Here is a 23,578-nt window from a genome sequence, read left to right as displayed (position 1 = left end):
GATTATAGGGTTTTTAACCCTAAATTTAGACTTGCAGACAGGAAGCAAAGCCTGACTGTTTTTTGTAAGTAAGCAACCATGTTCATGATGGTCCTTTATAACTGGATGTTTGAACTGTTACATACACCATCAGGTTTTTGTGTGTGTGTGTGTGTGTGTGTCTCTCTCTCTCCTTCCCTGTATGGAAAGCCTCTGATGGGTTTTCAAAGACTTCAGCTCAGCCAGCTTGTCTCCGTCTGCAGATCGATGCCGAGAGGTCACCGGATGAAGTGTTCGCCCAGATCTGCCTGGTGATGGAGCCCTGTTCAACATTCTGATTTCTCCACGCCGCACCACCTTAATCTCTGCTGTCCAGGAGACCAACCTGTAAAGACCCTCTATTTGCCATGTCACTCAACAGAGACACCCCACCCTCACCCCACCCCCACCTCATTGACCTCCAGTGGTTATGCATGTCCCACCTGAAACACAATCAGTGAAACGTCTCTCTGCTTTTGACTTTGACGAAGCACCTGGTTGTCACATTCTGCTTCACCTGCTCTCCCTCTCTCTCTCTACCTCCCTCTCACTCTCTCTCTCTCATTGACCTCAATTTATGCTGCCGACTGCCGGACTGAGGCAGATAACTGCACCGAGAAAATAGCATCCCCGCTGTGACTGAGAGCATGTTTCCAGGTGAATGTGGAATGTCTCTGCCCCCATCCCCCCCCCCATCCCCACTTAGAGGAACCCAAAAGAAGGCTCCCGCTACACTAGGAAGGGAAAATGTCAGTTCACGCCCTCATGCACAGCTTTATATTGTGACGAGCATGCAACAATCAAGCTTAACTGCCTTTTGTGCATTAAATAAACAGGAAAAAAAAGAAAAAAAACAAAATAAAGGAGGATTATGATATTGCATTTGTATGTTTCCAAGCTCATTGTGCAAGTGCTTGTTTGAGTTTGGTATTTAACATTCAATAAAGCCAGTGCATTTGATACATGGAGTATTTCTGTGTTTTGGTGTTTAGTGTGTGTGTGTGTGTGTGTGAGAGAGAGAGACAGACAAGGAAACAAGTACAGATGGTCTGATAGCACCATCTGCTGGTGAGACGTTGCAACAATAATGAAAGAAAGGCGCCTGAAGGAGGACTCTGCAAATTGAAGAATTGTGAATTCTTGTGATGAAAGCCGCATCACTGACCGCTGCATCCCCTCCTTCCAGTGTCACTTGCGACTTCCTGCTTGTAAAAGAATTTTTTGTTTAGATTTGTCTCAGCAGGAAAGCAGATTGAAGACCGGGTTTAGACTTTTTAACTGAACTGAAAGTTTAACACGTGAAGGTGTTGAAGGCAGTGGAGGCAGAGCAGCTGTTCACGCTGGTTCAGACTCACTGACGCAGAATTAATGCAGTCGGTTACACCTGTGATGATGTCAGACAGGCTGCTGTGAAGATTATAAATACAGGTGTGTGTGTGTGTGTGGGGGGGGGGGGGGGGTTTCACTTGTCGTCTAGATGAAAGGAGTCACTGCTGATCAATCCCACCTTGTTCCAAGCAATCACCTTCATCCTGGGATGAAACATCTCCATCCTGATGGGCGTGAACTCGTCCCTCCTCGGGGCTTCAGGGTCAGGGTTTGATGGAACAGACGCCAATCACGCGCTTTGACCCCAAAGCCTGCGTGAGATTCAGGGCTGACATGCATCTGCTGACATCAGCGACAATGGATGAGAAAACACCAAGCAGACGGAAGCTGAACTGCGCAGGCAGCTCTGTCATGAATATGTGGAGAACTTCTCAGGCACTGAGGCGTCAGAGCGGTTCAGTGTTTCACGAGGTCATTAAAATACACATAACCACATAAATGAGGGCCCAAACTCAAACTTGCAGGTGGGCTGAAGGTCAAAGCAAACGCTCATGCATTTCTTAAGACTCAGGTCCTGCTCTTGATCCAGGGGGGGAAACGTGCAGCATTATAGTGCAGTAGATACTTCTAACCGTTCTGGTCTTTTTGGTATAATTAATCCCGTTATCTGTTTTTTTTTTATCAATTTTTAATCTGGCAGGCCAAATCCCACTTCATGTGCAGTCAAATCTGGCCCGCGGGCCACAACGGGCAGCTCAGTTTGAAGAGATTAAATGCCAAGATTAGCTTTCACGTCTCCCGTTAATTCCACTCCCACAGTCATGGGTTCTGCTGCATCCTGCTTCTATTTTTCAATGCCCGCTCGTGTCGCTGTCTTTCGTCGCTGCAGGGTCAAGCACATCTCCTGGCTGGGGTCAAGCTTCTTGTTCCGTCAGTAATTCATCCCTCGTCTGTGGTTCCTCGCTACACGTTTGCCCCTCAGAACGTTTGAACAGAAACAGAAACATTCAGATTAGAAAAACACAGCTGATGAGACAGGAGACGAAACCAGAGAATTTCCTTCCTTCTGCTTAACCAGTCGAGACGCTGCTCCAATAAAAATAGACCCACAGGTGTAGAAACACTATTTTCACATACTTTTATTTCCACGGTTCTCCTCTAGTATTTTTTTTTTTTACATTATTTTATTTTATTTTTTTTACATAAGAACAGACTGTTATACACAGATATTGAAGCAGGGAAAAGGGGGTGAGGGAAAGAGATGAAAACCATACAAAATGGTGTCTACTCAAGCACAACAAAATCTATGTGTATAAAACTGTGAGCTGTTCCACTGTGGAGGCACCATCCACTCCCCCGCTTCTTTTGTTTCTTTTTTTAAATAGATTAATAAAAATACAATCTTTTAAGTGGACCTTTTAAAGTGGACAGCAAAATTAAAGACGATCTAGAGGCATGACGACTGGATCAATAATGTACGACTATGTGGGTCGATGGTGCCACGCAGGAAGTGGGCGGGGCAGGGGGTGTGGCCAGGGCCGGAGATGGAATTGGCGCCTCAAAACAGACAAAACAATTCATTTTTTTAATACTTTTTTTTTTCCTTAAATGGCACACAGCAACTAGCGCTGGCTACTTTTCACCATATACCTGTACACTCATGATCAATGAGGTCACACACTTGGGGGTCGGGGGTGGGGGGAGTGGGAATGAAGTAAAAAAACAAAAACACCGTAGTCTTCCATATTTTCCCGTTCACTTGCAAGTCTGCCTTGAAGAACATTTGAGTTCCACGCTGTAGTGCTTCCTCGTTGGACATGTTTTAGTGAAGAGAACAAAAGGAAAGGAAACAAATGAGTGTATTTGTTTGAAATGGGGGGGTTTGAACGCAGCGTGGCTCACAATCCGATTAACACGTACAGTTGAGTCTGCAGAACGTCATGTGGATCAGCAGAACGTCTGCAACCAATAAAACGCCGGACCTCTGAATCACGTTCCACACAACTTGTCTTGAGCCTGGACTCCTGCTGAGGAGGTGCGACTCATAAATACTCCATCTACACACACCTAGCTAGAACATGTGTCACTCTTGCATATCACGGAGACCACAAACACACGTACACACCACCGATGTGCATCTCAGTCGATGACTTCACAGTCCTCTATGACACACTGGTCAGCCACACATCTCCACTAGGTGGCGCTTTGTTAGACTGATCATGAGTTCTCCAGTTTCAAAGCAGCACAGGGAGGTAACTCGAGGGCGGTGGGGGAGGGGGGAACAGGGACAGCCCTCTTAAGAGTCGGGAATGTCGGTGTGCCTTCTGGGTTTTTTTTTTTCTTTAAAAAAATATTGTTTCAAATCACAGATCCGTTCATTAACCTGGCTGAGGTGGAGCGGGGGCCGCCTTGTTCTGAGGAACCAACATGGCCACCCTTGGCTTGAGTCAGGGAGGTCAGTTTACCAACAGCCCCCCACCAGCAGCACTCTGAGGCCCCTGGCTGTCTGCCTGCCTGCTGGCCTTCCTGCCTGGCGGCGGGTAAAGCGGTTATCTTGGACTTGGAGGATGGAGCCATGCACAGAGTGGCCTGTGGGATATGTGGAGAGAGCCTGGAGCTAGGGGCGCCTGGGACCCTGTCATCTGTTCGCTGGAAAGTAGTTAGGGTCCAGATAGTTGTAGCTTGTGCTCTGCGGCAGGCAGTAGTCCCGGTCCAGAAAGGTATCTGGCTGGTACACTGGTTCCAGGTGATGGTTAGACTTGTGGGTCTCTGTCTTTAACAAGCTGGGAGAAGAAAAAAAGAGAGCTCATTGATCACTCACATGCACAGTTGCACCCAGCTGCTGTCTGAGGAAACGTGCACATGACACAGAAGTGGGCCTGCCATGCATAGAGTAGCAGGCCAGTCTGGGGCTGCCTGGTGGGTGTAGATGCCAGGGATCATCCATCCCAACCGCAGCACTCAGGCACGTCAGTCTGACTTGCAGGCTCATGCGAGTGCGTACATGTGAAATGTCCAGTTTTAGTCGGACTAACAGAACATTCTGACCTTTTCTAACGACATGCAAACATATTGAGTGGAAGATGATCCAGCTGGTCCGACCACCTGGTCAAAAACTGAGTGATAAATGGTGGAGTAGCAAAGTCTCAAATAAACACCTGCTGATGAATTCATAATTTTATTGCTCAAAATTCAAGGGAACTTTTGGTTTTATACAAACGTTACAAATTAAATCATTAAGCTTTAATGACTTTTTGATGTCAAAGCAGATGATAACCAGGGTTCAGTGCATAAATCTAGAACATCCCACGAATTTTTCAACAAAACCTCTTTAAAAGGTGACGTGGTTAAATAATGTCTTACAACCGGCTCAGAAATGAGCTCAACAGAATGTATTTAAACGAACACAGCTGTGTTGTCTTGGCTATAAATACACGTTATGAAGTGTGATGGACCACAACACAAAATTATATCTCATAAAAAAAATGCCATATTGTCATTAATGAGTTCTACCCTTTCATTTAGTGGAACTGTTCGTCTCATTGTTTTGGTCGACGTCACTAACAGCACAGAGGAGAAGAGTCTCACCAGTCGGAGCAGTTGGAGCAGAAATCAACCGAGCTGCCCGGTGGACAGTCTTGACAGTGCCACCGCACGCCCTGGATCGGCTCCATGCCGCAGACGTCACACTGAAGGAGTGGACACACAGACAGAGACAGAGACACAGACACACTACAGTCTCAAAACACAGTGATGGAGGAGGACACAGTGTGTGTTGACAGGCTGGCTGCATTCGTTAGATGGTGAACTCTGTATGACCAATATGAATATACAACAACTGAAACTGACAGAATTTAGAAATTTTGCACCTGGTGAAGAGAAAATGCTTTTTACTCTGAAGGTCATGTTCTTATTCAACACAGAGCTAAATTAGAGGAATGTGTGCTCTACCTTGTAGCCATGGTGTCGCACCCCGGCCTTGTCCTCCTGGATCTCCTGCAGCTTTTGTTTCTTTAACCGCTTCAGCTCCAAAAGCTCTTTGTACTCTGGTAAGCTTCTCAACTCCACCGGGACTTCCTCGTCCTGGGTGTTCAGGAAGCCAGACAGACAGCCGAAAAGCACAAAAAATGAGATAAGGGTCGAATCATATCAGCAGCAGATGCAATATTCAGTAGTTTCATGGCCCACAAACAGGTTCACTACCATTATTAATCACCAAGTTTATAACTCTCCAAAAAAACGTGTCAATAAACACTGATCATGGCTTTTTCTCTAAGTACACAGCATCTTTCCAATGAAAGTATGGACCTCTATGTCCTTCAGAGAGACAACTGATGCCAGCACCACCTCTCCATGTTGTTAATTTGAAAGATGGAATGAGTTTGAGGGTGCAGCTCTTCAGGGAGCACCGGCCTGATATTGATAGTACACCTATACCTATAGTATGGTAGTATTGTCAAATCTGGCACTAAATAAATCAATTAAAATAAAGCAGAATCATCAGAGGTGCTCCAGGAGGATGGGGAAGCAGGGCTAATTGCTACTGGCTACCAGTCTAGACCAGGCAGTTTTCACGTCTGGGACGGTGGGCCTCTCATGAATGATGGTTTTGATTTTGAATGCCTAGACAGCATCACTACTATGACATCTGATCTCATTAAGAGTCAACTATTTAGCAAAGTTTGCCTGAAATTGCTGTTTGACAGATTTTCAGCACCCAAAAGTTAAAAACAGTCTGTCCTGAGGCACCAATATTCTTTAATCTCCATTAGCTGGGCCTTCTCTGAAGCTGGCTGGGCCCCCGGGGAAGCCCGCCTCTCGCTCTGGTCTCAGCGGTTCACTGATCAGTAAAGTGGACTTCATTAATCTTCTAAGGGTTTCTCAGGACAGTATGCGGGACTGCTGCCATGGATAAAAGAAAACATCACCAACAGAGTATGTGTGTGTGTGTGTGTGTGTGTGTGTGTGTGCGTGCGAGTGTGATGGGAGGGTTTCTGGCTATTTACATCAACAAATCACAGTGCTGTGGACTCCATGTTCATGAAATGTTGACCAACTCCTCTGCCTGCCAGCACAGCTCGCGGCAGTAGTGATTACTGGACCTTTTGCCCCACTGACAGCTATGAGTGAAATCTCTGATGCCATCATGAGCAACAGGCCGCTCACACGGGTTCATTCTTCACTGCAGCAGGGAACCCTCAGGTGTGGACTACACTTCTAACAGCAGGTGAAATTTGCACCCAAGAGCCATTTCCCTCTCAACATGTTCCACTCTGGCCGCCATGCAATGCAAATAATGTTCAAGTTGTGTTCAAATATTGGTCTCGTATTCTATGATAACCTCACGTAACCCCTTACGTAACACCACAAATCAGCTTATGTCTGCACATGTCCACATTCAGGTACGCAGGAACTGAAACTAATGCATCTCCAGCAGCTTTAGTTTTCAGCAAAATATCAATCCAGGTCTTGACAGGAACTGGCGACGTGACAAGTTTGCTTAGCTGCAGACACATTTGCTGTGAGCAGACTCCCATTCCATCCTAACGACACCAGCACCAGAACAACCTGGTGAAGTGGAACATTTCTGCTCCCCGTGCTGGCAACACCTTTGTGACTTCACTTTAAACATCAGTGTCAGAGGTTTAGTTAATGTGCTGGTGGACCTGACAGCCTATGTTCTCAGCGGTGAACGCTGACCCAGTTTTACTTAAAGGTTAGTTCCATTAAAAAGGAAAGAAACTAAATGTCAAGAGCAATGGCAAGAGTCTGCTCCAATTTGAACCCTTCTCAACAGTACAAACTGCCCAGGCTGCTGAGGGAAAGACTTGGGACATGCATGATCAATCCCCCAATGCTTCATTTAATCCAAAAAGGCGTTAAAAGTGGTGCGACGAGGAACTATTTTTCACAGGAAAGTAGATGTAAGCGACAAGTCAGAGAGCGCAGACGCAGGTTTGCCTCGTCTGAAAAATATTCAAATGAACTAGTCAGGTATAAAACGAACTCCCAAATGTAACAGATCACTGCTCACAGAGACGACAGCGTGTGGTGAGAGGGAGATGAGAACCTGTGATTGGTTTATGTAAGCAGAAAAGTTGGCTGATCAGCAATAAGTCACGGAAAAGTAAGGAAATGTAAAATCCAATGATAAATAAAGGACAGTTGGGTGTGTGTGTGTGTGTGTGTGAGAGTGTGACTGTGTGTGTGAGACAAAGCAAATACACCAGAGACAGAAAGAGCAACAATACACAGAGCTGAGAGGACGGACCGAGTCATCAGCAGAAGGGTCCTGCATGCTGCTGTAATACGCTGACCGCTCGTCATCTTCGTCCATGTAGACCGGGGGCTCGTAGGAGGTCAGGAAGGTAGACGGCCGGTACAGGTGCTTGTTTAGGTGGTGCTGCCTCTTACTGGACGCCTGAGGAAAACACCACCATGGTTACTGGACCAAATCATGAGGCACTCCATAGATTAATATACGTATAAAAGACAAAGCACAGCAATTAAAATCTTGTTAGATACCAATACAATGACAGAGCAAATTTTCAAGGACACATTAATGAAAGAAAACCACTTGTGTTAATTACATTGGTCATTCAGCATGTCTATGAGATTCATTAAACAAACGTTACCTTTTTAGTGTACATGCACAAGTTTGGAGTTCTTCCCGGCACCGGAATACCAGCTTTTGTCAGTTTGATGAAGTACTTTTGAACTCTACTGGCAACCTGGAAAGGGTTAACAGGAAAATGCTTCTGTTCATTATTTCCAACTGAGGGACAGCTGCTAAGAGTAATTGAGGTCATGCATCATCCAGGTACTTGCAGGGGGGGCATTTATGACTCAAGAATCTCAAGGTACAGAACAAAATTATTAATTGACCTAGATGCGTCAAAATATTTCATGAAATTAGACCCCCCCCCCCGACTACTTATTTAAAAAAAAATTCCATATTCAAAATAAGCAGAAGAATTTAAGAGATATCGCTTATGAAAGAGCAGTGAGAAATCCTATTAATGCTATCTTTAATTATCAAAAAAGCAATCAGTGTGCACACCCAGTGTTTCTGTCCTGCTGTCAAGACTTATAGCTTTGTCAAACACTAGCAGACAGGTTGTGTCACTCGTTCCATATTTGGATGCGACACAAGAGAAGCGGTCAGTTGAGAGTCTTGGACACGTCTGTCACCTGTTTGGCTGTTCGGTTGCCCAGCTCATCTGCAATCTTCTGCCATCGTCTTGACTCCACTTCTTCTGGAGGGAACTTCACAAGAAGCTGTTCCAATTTTTTCTGGAAAAATAAACAAGTGAAACACAAAAATGAGAGGACATACTGTGAATAATTAATAACTTCAATACTGATGCTGTGGAGTGCTACAGTTTTAACAGAGAAAAGTAGCTGCTACTCAATGATAATCAAGTCAGTACTTTGCTGGTATGATTAGTTTGGCTGATATTGTCAATCTCATCAAATATACCTATATTACCTGTTCCTCCACAGTCCACAGCTGGTTGAATGTGTCAGGCTTGTTTGAGTGACAAATCCTCCCCCTGATCATCTGTCAGGAGAACACCAGTGACGGCATGTTAAAAGACTGACATGCTGCAGAAAGAATGGGCGCGCTACTCTTCTACCACTTCTCTGCATATGAACTGCTTGGTGCGGTGAATCCATTTGAAAGAGAAAGGCCTGCTGTCAGATGTGACATGAGTCAAGTCAACAGAAGAATGCAGAAAAACAGCGACTCTTGACTCGATAACAAAATCCTATTAGAACTCAGAGCGTAGGCTCAGAGATTGCAAATGGGCTTGAATAACATAAATATAGAGAGCAACTAAAGTAAACAAGGATTTGTTGGCTCGGAGATAAATGCAGAGACAACCACCTAACAGAGGCCAAGAATAAGACATATTCAAAAGTGTAGAGAGGTGGGCATGTTTCCATAGAGACCATCTTTTGTGCTCCCTTATGCTGCATTCTTAACTCTGACAACAACAAGGAGAATGGAGGAGATGAGGTTGGAGGAGGCTGGGCCGACTAACATGGGGATCAACTGATGGTTTGTGGGGCAACCTGCAGCTGATCGGTGACTCGCCGGCTGCACTTCACATCAGATGGAGCTACATCTGTATTCATGGTAACAGCTGGGATGACATCATCAGTTTGTGTGGTGTTGGCGTTATGACTAATATGATAAATCACACTTATTTTCATCAATAGTCAAATGACGGTTATTGATTTCATTTATATTCGTACTGCACTTTGACATGTAAACAGAGTGCTGTTTATGCAACATTCCTGCCAACAGCATCAAAACAATCTAACACAACTGCTACTAACTAACTGACTTACTGAGTAGCATCAAGACAGTGCAAGAAGTGCAGGGTTCGAACCAGAGAAAATTATCTATTAAAATTTCACAACGCATTTCACTACGGTTTCATTGTCTATATTCACCTGATGTGAAAAAAATATATACTTCAGGTCCCAATGCCCTCCCTCTGCTTCTTTCCCTCTCTAATAAAAAACATGTGACTGTTCTCTGGTTACTTCCTTCCAATTCTGAATCACAGATTAATAAAACGAAACATTCTGTCATCAGATGACCGTAATCACAGCAAACACTGGTCTGCAGCAGACGCGGGCAGGTCAGCCGAATAAACCTGAAGCAGACCTCAGCTCTGCAATCCTCATATAGAATGTAGATTAAGTAACATTTTCTCCATTAATGATTCATTATTTTGCTACCTGCAGCTCGTGCTATCAATCACTCTTAACTTTAATGACCTTAACTACCTGACCTGCAGATAAATCCCAGCTCCCACACTTATAATCGCATCTCATATTACACACACACACACACGCTGCATTTCTAGATCACAGCTTCAAACACTCTAATTTTTCACAAGCAACAAGAAGCATGAAACTGTGGCAAATCTGGCAGAGAGAAGTTCAGATAGTTTCTCCAACTCACTCACCACAGGGGTTTCTGATGAATACTTCTGATCATCAACTTCCGTGGGGCAGCATCAGAGTAATAAGAATATTGTGCAGGCCAAATGTGTTGTATAGATTATATATATATAAAAATACCTGGGTCTGCCTGTCGTTCCCTGGGGCATCACTAGTGGGCAAAGAGGAGTACATGGGGGAGGATTCTGACTCCTTCTTGGGCTCCACGGGACTTCTTGGTCGAACAGGCAAACCTGAAAGTACAGGAGTAGAATTGGCATTAACTTAACAGTAGAAAAAAGGTGGAAAGTGTTAAAACTTTGACGGTGACAAACAAACGTCTCTACATTCATTGAATGCACTGTCATTTCTGAAGGTATACATGCCTTTGTCAAAAATCAGCTTAAGCCGCCTTGTTTTGCGTTTCTTGTCGCAGAACTCTCTCTCAAAATCCCCAAGGCCTGATGTGTATTGTTCCCATGCAATGTCAGGGAGCTGGACAACTCGCTGGGGACACGGCAAGCCCAGATTCACCTGAGGACGACCAGTATCAAGGGAATCACAAACTATTTTAATCTGCAAGTTAATCTATTAGCTACGTTAACTTCAACAAGGCAGAGAGGTAATGGCAGGTGAGAAACCAATAGACTAAGTCAGGTAGAATTTTATTTTTTGGGGCATTTTCTAGTTCATATTTGAGTCTGGTGCTGACTTTCAAACAGTTCTCGAAAACCCAGTCACCGCTTCTCATTATCTCAGAATCCCCCCCCCCCCGCCCCCATAACACTTAGCTCCCTTAACACAGGCTTTTTAGTGATTCCCACTGAAGAGATCGGCTTTCTATCTTCATACAGACTGAGGCTAAAAGGTTTAACCAAGTGATTTCACACGCACAATTTCATACTGCAAACAAAATAGAATACACTCACCAAGCAAAAGCAAACAATTTTATGCTGACATTTGATTTAGCCCCTGCAGCTGATGTTCTGATGTTATTTAGTGGCCACAGATATCTGAAGGCACCAGTGTATCTATTGATTTACAAGTATGGAAAGTGAATATGGTGCACATCCAGCCCCTGAACATGTACAGGTGTCCACCAAGGAGGTGAATACAGAGAGGAAAAGCAGTCTGCAAAGTGAATTTTAAAACATTTTATATATTCAAGGATTGTCTGTTTAGCACCAGGTTGTCTGACTAAAGCCAAGAACAGGATCTTAATTAAAACATGTCATAACAGGCTTGGCGTATAGTCTGGGAACCACATGCCAACTTAGAAACTTGCACGCTGCATAAATTAAAACATAGCTACATTGTTTTTCTCCAGTGCACTCCTATGCTTTGTATCAAGGATACAAATGCGTATTTATGTTACCCGTTTCTGCAGTTGCTCAACAAAGCTGATGGGATCTGCAAGCGCCTCTCTCTGGTGACATGCCAAAGTCTCCAGGTCCAGGATGGCCTGAGTGCGCTGGGCTTCGAGAACGCCGATGGTCTGCAGCAGCCTCTGATAACTGACAAGAGAGGAAAGCAAGGTTAGACAGGGAAGGAAAGAAGGAGGCTACTTACATTATTCAACCTGACACTTGCAATACTGCAGTGCATCAAACTTTCAGATACCAGACCATTCATAATTAAACTATGATGCCGAGAAACTTAATAGCTGCACCAGACACGAGGCTCCAATGCTTTCCATCATATTTGAAATGTATTCAGTTCAATATTCAATGTAAGAGCTTTGGCTGCAGAATCACAGCAAGGTTGGAAATTATCTGACAGCATCAGCCTTGGTTTGTTCTTCAAGAGTGGCCTTCAAAAACTGCTGGTGGCATTTAATAGAATCTAAAATAGTAGAGAAAACACATGTAAACTAGTCTGGTTTGTAAATATGCACATCATCGCCATGTCACTGCAACCTTTGCATGTCAAACATCTTTTGCAGTTCTCGAGGAGCTTTCAACACTGTAGATGCGTGACCTTTCCACTCACACCCTCTAGGGCAATGGCAAAACTGCAAACTGAGCTGTCAATGACTAAGTGTGCGACTGACTCAGAGGCCTAACAGTGTTGAGCAGTGCTAGAGGAAATGTGACAGCCATCCTACATGGCTGAGGCCTGATGCAGGTGCTCAGTAAAGCAAAGGGATCAATCTCCCCTAGCGAGACATGAATGAAAATCAATGCAAGGTACATGACTTATTCAACAGCTGCCAGTGGTTTGAAACTCCTAAAAGTAAAATATTCAACTATTTTTAACCTTAAATCCTTGACTATCACCTTAATTCTTTTAAGAATCATTCTTCATAGGAGTTATTCTACAGGAAACTGCCCTGCTTCCTGTAGAATAACTCCTGGGAAGAGTGATTTAGATTCAAGTTCTCTGGAAGAGACAGAAGAAAGCACATCGACTTCCTCAGATGAATAGATGATCTGTGACTTAATCTGTTTGAGGAGAAAGAGGAGGACTTGGCTCTGCCTCTCAACACTCCTCCATGTGTCCAGGGAAGGACCAGCCTGGTGTACCATTGCCACCTGCTGGGCTCAAGGTCCACTGACAAAATTGGGGCCAAATAAAAGGTTGTCCAGAAAAACAGTGTTTGAACTGATCCTAGCGACTGAAGCTTGCTTTTTGAAAACAGATAACTGTGTCAAAAGCCACAAAAAACTCTAACTTTTAAATACAATAATTCTTTGATACCCATCCATCACGTCAGTGTCAATTCTCCATCTTCAGCAACCTTAAAATGCCGAGTCATGATTCAGTTAAAATGACTCCTTACTGTATTGATCTGGGTTTTCAAAAAATCCTCTTCGTCAGCATAATCAAAACTTGGCATGTCACAGAAACTTGATCAAATTACCTTGCAATACGAGAGCAGTGAAATCTTATTATAAAGCCATTCGCCAAATTTGAAACACTCACTAATACTAGTGACAAAGACAAAGGGACCTCTGCTGATCATGTCTCTACCCACCCCCCATCCTCCCTCTGTCCCTCTTCTTATGAAGAGGCATCATGAATCAGCTGACCTGCCACAGTGCAGTTAATAGAGCTTGACTGAGCACAGCATGGGACCTGTCCACCAACATAAACATCCAGTCCTGCATGACAACTGACAAATCAAGACAGATCAACACTGAGAAATCCTTCTCCTCTAAAACGAGTCCTCCTACCGAGGAAAAATAAAGGAGAACAGAGGCAATCAGCACAGTAATTACAACCTCCAATCTCCCCTTGCAAGTGTGACAACTGGCAGCTAATTCATGCAATCATAACACCAGATTGAAGGTGGAAATTAAATGCTGAAAAATATCAAACCTACATAGCTGGTTGCTCACCAATACTCTGATCATAACACAGAGAAGACTCCAAAGCCAACCGGGATGATTTAAAATCATCTCTGAGGTTAATTAACTCAGATACACTGGATTTTAAATATGTAAACACTCCTGTTGAATGTAGATGTGTATTTCTCTGTGGATGGTTCACAATCAAAAACTGTTTGGCATCTTAGTTTTGTTTTTTTTGAATTGAGACACACACACACAAGCACTGGGGAAAGGGGCCTGTCACAGCACGGAAGACAGGACAGCACCTCAAAGGTGCAGGTATTTAAAAACTACACAAAACACTTGAATAAACGCAGATCAAATACAGACAACCCTTGAGGTCACAGCCAGTTCCCTTTCCTACATCAGTCCATGAATGGCAACAATATTATGGTGAATGAGAGAGGTCGTGAGAGAATTAGCAAGGACAGGAAGGAAGAGAGTGCTTTATATAGTGTTCAATTGTTTTCTGATATCTGCTTGTTGTTGTTTTTGTGAGGTACTAGAATGTTTCAATAAATCAGGCTTTAAATCCAAATGACACGAGCTCGGAGGAGTAATTTTCTCTTTCGTTCAGCTTGAGTGAGGGGTCACAATTGAATACTGGTTTGTTTATATAATCACAGGGTAAATCATTTGCGATGTTCTGGACACAATTAAATTGATTATCCCAATCAACATACAGCAAACCACTGAAAGCGATTAAAAACAAACATTATCTACAATGTTATTTACTTTCAAAATATCACACAACTTTTAAGGACCACAAATCCTCAACTTAAGTACATTTCTGGTTTATCTGCAACCAGACCAGACGTTGGGCAATGATGACAGATCATCCACACAGGTGACATAAAAGGAGCAGAATCATAGAAAGCTCCCACATACTCTTTGTTGTGTTTCAGAGCCAGGTGGTCTGACTCAAAGTAATACACGTCCGGCTCCTCCTCTTCCTCCTCCTCCTCCTCCTCTACCGCCTGGCTGCATGGTAGCTCCTTGCTGCTCTCTGCCTCTTTACCCTCCACAGGACCACCGTCCTCACCACCTGCTCTTTCTCCAGTATCCATGGAGACCGGATCCTCACTAGAGGGACCTAAATTGTCTAAGGGAGCAGGCTCCTCCACCATGGGGCAGTCCTCCTCCAGCCCTACCACGACCTCCCCCTCTTCCCTCAAGGGACCATTGTCTCTGGGTGGAGAGCTGGGCTTGGAGGAGGATGTTTTCCCACCAGTGGCAGCCCTTCTGGGTGAAGTCCGCAGGGTATATCGGTGTTCATAGAGCTCTGTGAAGGAAGGGGGTGTGCTGGATATTGAGAAGTTGCACCCTGGCTCAGTGGGAGAGGGGATTGGTGCTAGTGGGGGTGTAGTTTCTCCTGAGTTGCTGTTGTTGATTGGACTGCTGTTCATGTTGGTGGTAGTGGTGGATGAGGTGGAGGCAGCAGCTTCCTGCACTGGAGTTGGCGGCCGGCCGTTGGTATCACTCTCGCTCTCTATCACCTGCTCTTCATGGGCCAGACAAAGAGCATCCCCCACCACATCAACTTCCACCTCTTCCACCTCCTGCTCCTTTGCAACAATTAACTCAGGGACAGGATCCTCTGGAACAGCCTCAACTGTCGCAGCATATGAGGCTGACAATTCCCCTGAGCCAGAGACCTCCATCTGCACAGGGCTAGAGTTTCTACAAGGCACAGTGGGATCAGGGGATGAAGGAGTCCCCGTCTGACTACCATTGAGCAGCGATGAGCAGTTGGTGGCAGAGGTGGGATTTGAAATTAACTCTTTGAGTGTGCTAGGTTCCTCTGCTTTATTCTCTCCAAGTCCATTAGAGGCCTTATGAGAATTTGGGGGCTGAGGCGCCCCATCACACTCCACAAGCCCATCCTCTGCCCTCCCCCCTGTCAGTTCACCTTCCTCTTTATTGAGGATAGCTGAAGCAGGACCCACGTTAGCAGAGTTTTGGCTGGGAATTTCTTCCCAACTTTTGTCCTTGTTAGGCTCTGGGACAGAGACTGGACTTTCAGGTTTCAGAAGCTCAAGGTCCTCCTCGTGTCCCTGAGACTCTCCAGAGCGGGAGCACCGCTTGGCCCTTTTAATTTGAGGAGAGGCATCCTGCACCCCCTTCCCTCTATCACAGTTTTCAGGCTTCTCAAGACTAATGTCTTTTTCCAAACAGGACACACTTCGTTTCCTGGAGCTTGTCCATTGCTCCACCTCAGCAGTAGAAGCATTTGAGTCGTTTAACTTTCTCTGCAATGAGGCCCGCTGCTGTCCATCCTGTTGCATGTCCTGCTTTGTATCATGCTTGGTATCCTGTTTAGCATCTTGCTTCGACTCCGGCTTGGCGCCCTGCTTCGACTCCGGCTTGGCGCCCTGCTTCGACTCCGGCTTGGCGCCCTGCTTCGACTCCGGCTTGGCGCCCTGCTTCGACTCCGGCTTGGCGTCCTGCTTTGACTCCTGCTTGGCGTCCTGCTTCGACTCCTGCTTGGCGTCCTGCTTCGAAACCTGCTTGGCGTCCTGCTTCGACTCGTGCTTGGTCTCTTGCTTCGACTCGTGCTTGGTCTCTTGCTTCGACTCGTGCTTGGTCTCTTGCTTCGACTCGTGCTTGCCATCCTGCTTCGACTCGTGCTTGGGCTCGTGCTTGGCGTCCTGCTTCGACTCGTGCTTGCCGCCCTGCTTCGAATCGTGCTTGGCGTCCTGCTTCGAATCGTGCTTGGCGTCCTGCTTCGACTCGCGCTTGGCGTCCTGCTTCGACTCGTGCTTGGCGTCCTGCTTCGACTCGTGCTTGGCGTCCTGCTTCGACTCGTGCTTGGCGTCCTGCTTCGACTCGTGCTTGGCGTCCTGCTTCGACTCGTGCTTGGCGTCCTGCTTCGACTCGTGCTTGGCGTCCTGCTTCGACTCGTGCTTGGCGTCCTGCTTCGACTCGTGCTTGGCGTCCTGCTTCGACTCATGCTTGCCGTCCTGTTTTGACTCGTGTTTGATGACCTGCTTCGCCTCCTGCTTCTTTTTGGGTGAACGGGCCCTAGGCAGTGGAGACGCAGAGGTCTCCTCTGGCTGGGCGATGCTGCGGTTCCTGAGAGTCCGACCACAAAAGTTCTCATCCAATCCATTGAGCCCCACTGATGACCTTGTGACGCGCGAGGAACGGGACGCGGCCATACTACGGCGGATGCCTACTGTCTCCTCATCCTGGTGCTCTCTCCTCTGCAGCAGAATGTGGGCACCTGCAAAACACACAAAGGGATACAAGCACTTCATTAAGGTGGCATGGTCACAGAATACTGCAAACCTTTAAAGATTAATCTTGCAAGGTTATAGGTTTGATTGGTTTCATGGGCCAACAAAACTAAAAATGAGTGAAGGAACAGTATCCTGAGGTGTTCTGAGCACAAGCCTCCACCAAAAGCCCTTTGTTAAATACCACTTGGGTAATTTCTCAGCTCACACCACAGGGGTATTGATTTCTCCTGTCATTGTAGCTAAGCAACACCTTCTGTCAACAGGCATAACTACTTGTTTTAGCCCAGGCCTGTGCAGAAAAAATACACTTAAAAGGTCTGAGATGACATAAATCTGAAATTGGCACAGGGGATAAGATCTTCCACCTAGTGTGAACATGTCCTGAACACACCTCACAGGTGTCACAGCACCGAAGCACAAATGTACACGCTTTTTAACTCAAGAGATGAAAGATGACACCATCACAGTGAGAACTGACAATAGCATACCAACTAGCAAGGAGGAGGAAGTCACCTACTTGGCTGAAAGCTGAGATATTAAAATGAAACAAGTCATCAGACAGACGACGTATGTATCCTTATTACAGTAAGAGCATATTTATGTTACCTGTAACTCTGCCACACAATTAATACGGTGTACTGAGGCAACCCTGCAATTCTTAAATTCATTTCACCGAAGATAAGACTGCAGACATCTGTTTGTCATCACACACTGCAGGCTATTTTCTCTTTATGATCGGTGTGCTGCAGGGCCAACAGGCTGCAATCCTTGTGCAATGTATCACAACACATAAAAACAGAAATTCTCTGACAACAGGAGACCCTACACAAGGCTGGCAGGATTACTGCGTGGACAACCATAGGCTTACGACGATTAACTTCCTGACACAATGTAAAGCACAACAAAGCCTTCCCAAAATCAGGCCAGGACACAATGATGGGTGAATCATCATGAACTGTTGTTGTTGATGCTGAATTCTGAAGGTGGATAAATGATCCCCTTCCAATCAAAAAATATTTGTTGTTGTATTTCAATGGATCGGACACATTAATTCTAAATACTACACTGGTTAATGTTTGATTAACCTAAATTATTTGTCAGAAAAATTAAAAAAAAAAAACAAAAACATAAAAAATGAGCAACTCTACCCACCATCTAAGAACAACAACAACAAAAAACCCTGACAAGGAAAAATAAACCAAATTCTTCCAAACACCAATAAAATTTTGATCTCTTATTATTCCATGATGAATTTACATATAATAATCCTTCATACAAAAACAATTAAAATGCAACTGAGGTCACTGACCAGGCAATGGGCGGTTCAAACAACTTGATTCAAGAGCTGGGTTACACATCAACATTATACAGTCACTTATTAAGTACACCTCAACAATAGTAAAGTAGTAAAACACAACAGCCCTGCAATTAATCCTCCCTTCATGAGGATAAGCATATTCCATTTTTAGTGAATCTCTTTATGTTGTGTTGACTTTTTATTGGCCATTTTGTAAAAAAACAAAAATTGCAGTTCAGTTCATCCGTACTGTGTTATGCTGAGAGGACTCCACATAATCTCCTAATATTTTGTCCATTTCATGTTTTAATAAGAGCTAAGATAGTAAGAACAACTCTCAGAGTATTTCAGTGAAGCGTCACAATTCAAGTCTCCTAGATTACCAATAAAATCAATCAACAGCTTTCTCAGTCAAATTCAATAAAACCTGGACATAAACTGTCAATATAAAGTTCATTAAGGGCAGGTTTGTAGCAGGGCTTTTGTCGTAAGGAATTATGATAGTCATGGAAAAAAAAAAATCACACCAGAATTGAATATTCCTTTTCTTGTTACAAATATCCCCCAAGGTAATAGGACTTATATGAGGCTGCTCTGAAAATCCAATCCAATCAATGTGACGGCTGATGAACACAAATTAAGTTACTTAATGTTACAGCCATTAAACAAAATCAAAACAAGTTTTGGTAGTTAATCACATCGTTGTTAACGACATAAGTACCTGAAACAATCTTGGCCTTCCTTATGTGGGTGACAATCTAACATTAATTACTGAAAACAATTAATTCATATTAAAGTTGGAAGAAAATAACACTATTCCAGACATGTTTACAATACCAGCAAAAATTCCGCAATTTCCAAAATTATTTCCAAACAAAAAACAAACACACAATCCTTGCAAAGAATTTTCATTGAGACAACCAACAGTCACCGCTCCAACTAATAGATTCAACAATGGAGGACAATAAAAACCGAAGTGGTACAGGTCATTTTAAAGTGACATTCAGCCACAGATGATCTCAGCAGTGTCCTCTGTAGACGAGGACACACTCTTGCCCATTGTAAAAGAGAAATTACCGCATGAATTAGCATTGCAGACATGGTGTTCCTTTAAATTACTCCTCAGTGCATCAATCTTTCGACAGGCCTGCGTGAAAAAAAAACGTTTTCCTGGGCAATTGCATCTTTTTCCTACACTGTGCTAACACATCAACATCACAGTGAAACTCACCGCTCCCTTCAAATATATTCTGATATCCCTTCAGGGAGCTACCATCACAGTCACCTGGAACAATATGCGCAGCTACCACATGTACACATTACTCACACTCCGCTGAAGACTCCTGCTGAGATAGCTAATGTGATTTGTCCATGCATAAAATAAGAAAGAGACAGAAAGAAAAACAGAGAGGGGTGAGCAGAGGGCAGGTTATTCAGACTGAAGACTCATCATTAGACTAAACAACAAAACCAATTAAGCCTGCTCCTCTGGCCTGAACTGAAAAGCTAGAAAACTAATCACTGCTTCCAAATGATCACAGTCAGAGTTATGTTGAATATCTAGGAGTATTTCGCACACATTTCTTTGTACCAATAATTAACATGCAATTTCCATAGCTGGGCCACAGTTAATAATTGATATGTAAAAGTTGAATAAGGAATTTGGGTGCCTTTAAACAGTAAGTTTACAGCCCATTAAAACATATAAAGTAGGGCCTGAACGACACACAAAAGACAAGCCCCTCAACAATTATTTTGACAGATATTGCAATTGCGATATAACTCAAGATTTTAGTGTGGAAGGTAATTTTAGCATTACATTATTTATTCAAAAATAACGATGGCATTTTTGCTGAGGTCTGTACCAAACAAAAACACTCCCTTACGCTTGGAAAATGATTTGTCGGCATCTTTGAAGTGCTACAATGGTTCATTTACAACAGTGTGTTGTGACACATTTTACCTTGATAGAAAATTGCAGCTCCTGCAACTTGGAAACCACATTTCTCAATATTCCAATTTTAGAAATAATTAAAATACTCCTGCAGCACTATTGTAAGCCTTTGCTGTTGCGACCATCTTCTTTCAGAAAAAGCGTCTCTGCACGTAAGTCGTATACGATGGAGAAACAATGACCGGAATGTCGTAAAATTAAAAAGTGAGTAGCTACTAAAGGCAGTGTGTGGGATAGGTTGCCTCTGAGGAATTGAGACTGCTAGGAGGTGAGAGGATTTTCTTGCCGGTTGACCACTGTATGCTTTATCACTGCTTCTCGGATGTAAACAATAAATACATTTTGACATATTTAATCTTACAGTTCCCAGCAGAGGACAATGAATTCAAGCCCCCTCAACTGAATATCTATGGATATAAAAACGTAAGCTTTTCGAACTTCTTTATTCAAACTTCCCTATAATTCCCCAGAGTGGCTCCTCACAACACTTCACGCCCTTGAGAAATCCATTACAATTAAAAACCTAACACGCAAAAAGGACGTTTAACTGTTTATACCTCATGTCAATAATACGACTATGACGTCAAAGGGCGGGTGGGGTGTTGGTGGCGGTGGGGGGCAAGCACACAGTGCTTTGATTTATGGGGATCATGAGCCAGAAAGGTTGGGAAGCGTAACTTTAAACCGCAGCCCACCATTTGACTGAAAGGTTCGAATCAGGGATGGAGCCATTCCTAAAGACATGTAATTGTGGTAACTTTCTCGTGAATTCAAAACAAGATTAAAGTAGCCTTTCTTTTTATAGCCATCTCTTAGCACGATGGGGTTTTTTTTGGGGGGGGGGGGGACTAATGCCCACAAACAACGGTGCAACCATACGTTCTAACTTGTCTTGACTTGACTGATATGTTATCAGTCCGTGCAGACCTCTGATAATTACAAAAAAGAAAGAAAAAAGCCCATGTGTGGATGTGATTCTGAGCCAGCCCGACGTTACTTCCTGCTCTCCTAAAAAAAAAAAAAAAAACGTGTTTGCTCGAGAAGTTATGTTAGCACGTGCTGATTACGTTACAATTAAACGCCAGACCGCGATTAACCATCCGAATAAAAGCAAACACGGGTACAAACGGAGCTCCTGGAGACTTTGAGGGCTGTAAACTACCAATGTAGATCAGTAAAAACACACACCCCTACCAAGCCAAGTGTGGGGGCTATTGTTGGTAAACCAGCTAAGCTAGCCTGCCTTATCTATAAATTAGAGATGAGGAATGCGTTTTATCATAAACGGGCGACAACGGCTTGCCGCTTCGCCGAATCCCGTCTGTGTATGTGTGTTCGCTGACCTGTAGTTCAACACTTCCACGGGCCTACTGGCAACAACAAATCCGCGACGTGGTATTTGGTGTACGTACCGCTGAGAATCGTTCAGAATCTCACCATCCCCGGCTAATCAGCTGCCGCGAGCCCCCTTTCGGAGTTGCAGGGCGCGGGGATGTTGTTGTTAAACCGCCCGACACTCGCCCCCGGAGCCGCACGTGCTGCCCGTTAAGCTAACATTAGTTTGCCGCAGGCGAGCTGCGAGTTCACGATTATTTAAGGAATGGGGGGGAAACAAGACAAAAAAACCCAACAAAACAACAACTGCAGCCCGTTAAACACCCCAGTGGGTTAGTGGAGCTGGGGAGTGGGCTAAATGTTAGCATGGCTTAACTTCAATGCTGCTTGACCTAGCTTTGCGTTTAGCGGGCTAACCCTTAGCAAACTAACTTAACGATAGCTCCGGAGGCTAAACATAACACATTAACGCTTGAGAAGCTGAACTGCAGACTGTTGCACCCGTGCAATTCTGTGTACATTAGCGTCCCGACTCCAAGCCGACAACAGCACTACAGTCTAACCGATAAAGCTGATATGTCTGAGGGACTGAAGCCTACTAGTTAGCCAAGTTGACTGACCTTACCTTCCCTAGTTGTTCTCTTCTAGTTTCGTGCAGCTGCTATGTAGCGTTAGCCACTTCAGAGCCGCTAGTAAAATTAGGAACATACTAGCTAGCGTTACCACATACACAAAACCTAAGCCGAAAAAAAACGTGAGCCAACATCTTGCCTTACATGTGTGTTACATTCCACCTGCTGTACACACGCAGGAGTAGTAGTGCTATCGACCAAGCGGCGAAACGGCGATTTGTTACCAGTTAGCAGCGAAGGCTAAGTTAGCCACAGCAGCCTAATGTTTGGTAGCTAGGCTAGCTGATTGTTCCGCGCACAACTTTGCCGTGTACTGCTAACAGTGCCAGTCTGAGACATTTTGGTAAAGTATTAAAATGAGTTTTTACATTTTTTCTCAACTACCAACACATAATTTGAGGCTCGGTTCAATATAGCTTTTGTAGCCCAAGATTTACACATACCTCACTTCCGTAAATTTGCTGCACGCTCAGCCGCAGCCATGTTTTCAATCCAGTCAACTAGTCAGGGTGTGTGAGCCGATTCAGCCGCGCTGGTCGAGGTGCAACACAATACTGTACATTTTTTGCCCCTGACAAGAGCACAAAGAGTAGTTTATCGGGGTCACCATATCTAAAACGGTAACTACGGTTATGGCCATTCACAGAGGGAAGATTCAAACCCTTCTCTGTTCCCTTGTGTGCCATCAACACCCCAACCTCTGTCCCAAACAGCAATGGGTGACAAAATCAAGGTGACCAGTGTTCAACAAGTTTTCATAAAGTTTTAATCGTGCCAGCCAGCAAAATCCAGAACATATCTTATTCACGGGACATCCATATTCAGAATCTTGCAGAGCAGCATTCTGTTTATCCCCCATCAGCCAAAACATGAAGCGACACCATGCCCATACACAAAATAATGCCCTTAATTAGATTGCTACTGATGATTACATAGTGTAATGTGCGTTCTGTAGCTGTTCAATTTAGTGAAGATAGATCCAGATTGTGATTTGCGTGCACATTTTATGAGCAGCTTTGCATTTACATGCAGTTACATGTGATGTTAAACTGGAATTGAGTGTTAAAGCATGCATTCTTAAACTCTGCCGCCACGTAACCTCTACAAAAAAGGTCTATGAACATCATATTTAATCACTCCCTTCTGTGATAAATAACCAAGTGCTGAATCTTGACCAACATACTATCAGTACTGGTACATTCAAATACAAACCAGACATCTGCGTGAGCATGCCAATTTGTAGGTCTACAGAACAGTGCAAAACACAAGTTTCATTCCTGAGACTAGTCAATAATTAGTCCCTTCATAACCCTACGGTTTTCATCACTTGAAGTGTCACAATTAGTTCTTCCTATGATTCAATGGACAGTATTATAATACAACAGAAAAAGGGTGTCATATCTACATCTAGTTGTGATTCATCAGGATCAGCAACACAAGACACATGGACATATGTGCTCATTTGGTCAGGAAAAAAAAAAATATGGCAT

At 44.2% G+C, this 23,578-nt stretch overlaps 2 protein-coding genes across 6 annotated transcripts in view; one reads left to right on the top strand and one right to left on the bottom strand.

The window, feature by feature from the left end:
• Nucleotides 1-986, top strand: part of ak5 (adenylate kinase 5) — a 61,190-nt gene extending 60,204 nt beyond the window's left edge. Inside the window, exon 14 of the mRNA XM_086204339.1 lies at nucleotides 243-986. Coding sequence (XP_086060465.1) covers nucleotides 243-317 — 75 coding nt within the window. The 3' untranslated portion in view covers nucleotides 318-986. The remainder of the gene's footprint in view (nucleotides 1-242) is intronic.
• Nucleotides 987-1,717: 731 nt separating this feature from the next.
• Nucleotides 1,718-22,771, bottom strand: zzz3 (zinc finger, ZZ-type containing 3). Of its 5 annotated transcripts, none has more exons than XM_086204336.1 (12): nucleotides 22,233-22,362; nucleotides 14,520-16,854; nucleotides 11,678-11,816; nucleotides 10,689-10,836; nucleotides 10,444-10,556; nucleotides 8,837-8,908; nucleotides 8,539-8,640; nucleotides 7,983-8,078; nucleotides 7,619-7,768; nucleotides 5,299-5,430; nucleotides 4,936-5,036; nucleotides 1,718-4,130 (listed from the first exon to the last, which is right to left on the bottom strand). In XM_086204336.1, exons 2-12 carry the CDS (start codon nucleotides 16,787-16,789, stop codon nucleotides 3,986-3,988), a joined length of 3,468 nt encoding a protein of 1,155 aa, XP_086060462.1. In that variant the 5' UTR covers nucleotides 16,790-16,854; nucleotides 22,233-22,362; the 3' UTR covers nucleotides 1,718-3,985. The 5 variants fall into 5 exon arrangements, with proteins under 5 accessions (XP_086060462.1, XP_086060461.1, XP_086060458.1 ...); XM_086204335.1 differs by lacking the exon at nucleotides 22,233-22,362 and adding an exon at nucleotides 21,465-21,862; XM_086204332.1 differs by lacking the exon at nucleotides 22,233-22,362 and adding an exon at nucleotides 22,532-22,771 and having other exon boundaries at nucleotides 1,719-4,130.
• Between the last annotated feature and the right edge of the window lie 807 nt (nucleotides 22,772-23,578).

The sequence above is a fragment of the Aulostomus chinensis genome, chromosome 5, assembly GCF_037954235.1.
Source record: "Aulostomus chinensis isolate RoL2024-O1b breed Wild chromosome 5, RoL_Achi_v1.0, whole genome shotgun sequence".
Classification (NCBI taxonomy): domain Eukaryota; kingdom Metazoa; phylum Chordata; class Actinopteri; order Syngnathiformes; family Aulostomidae; genus Aulostomus; species Aulostomus chinensis.
The sequence above is the reverse complement of the archived record's forward strand: the minus strand, read 5'-3'. Positions and strand labels throughout refer to the sequence as shown.

Coding starts and splice junctions, on each gene's coding strand:
- zzz3 (XM_086204332.1), bottom strand. CDS start 16,789: ATGGCCGCGTCCCGTTCCTCGCGCGTCACAAGGTCATCAGTGGGGCTC. Junction 10,837..11,677: donor TTGAGCAACTGCAGAAACGG/GTAACATAAATA, acceptor GGTCGTCCTCAG/GTGAATCTGGGCTTGCCGTG. Junction 5,431..7,618: donor ACCCTTCTGCTGATGACTCG/GTCCGTCCTCTC, acceptor CTGAACACCCAG/GACGAGGAAGTCCCGGTGGA.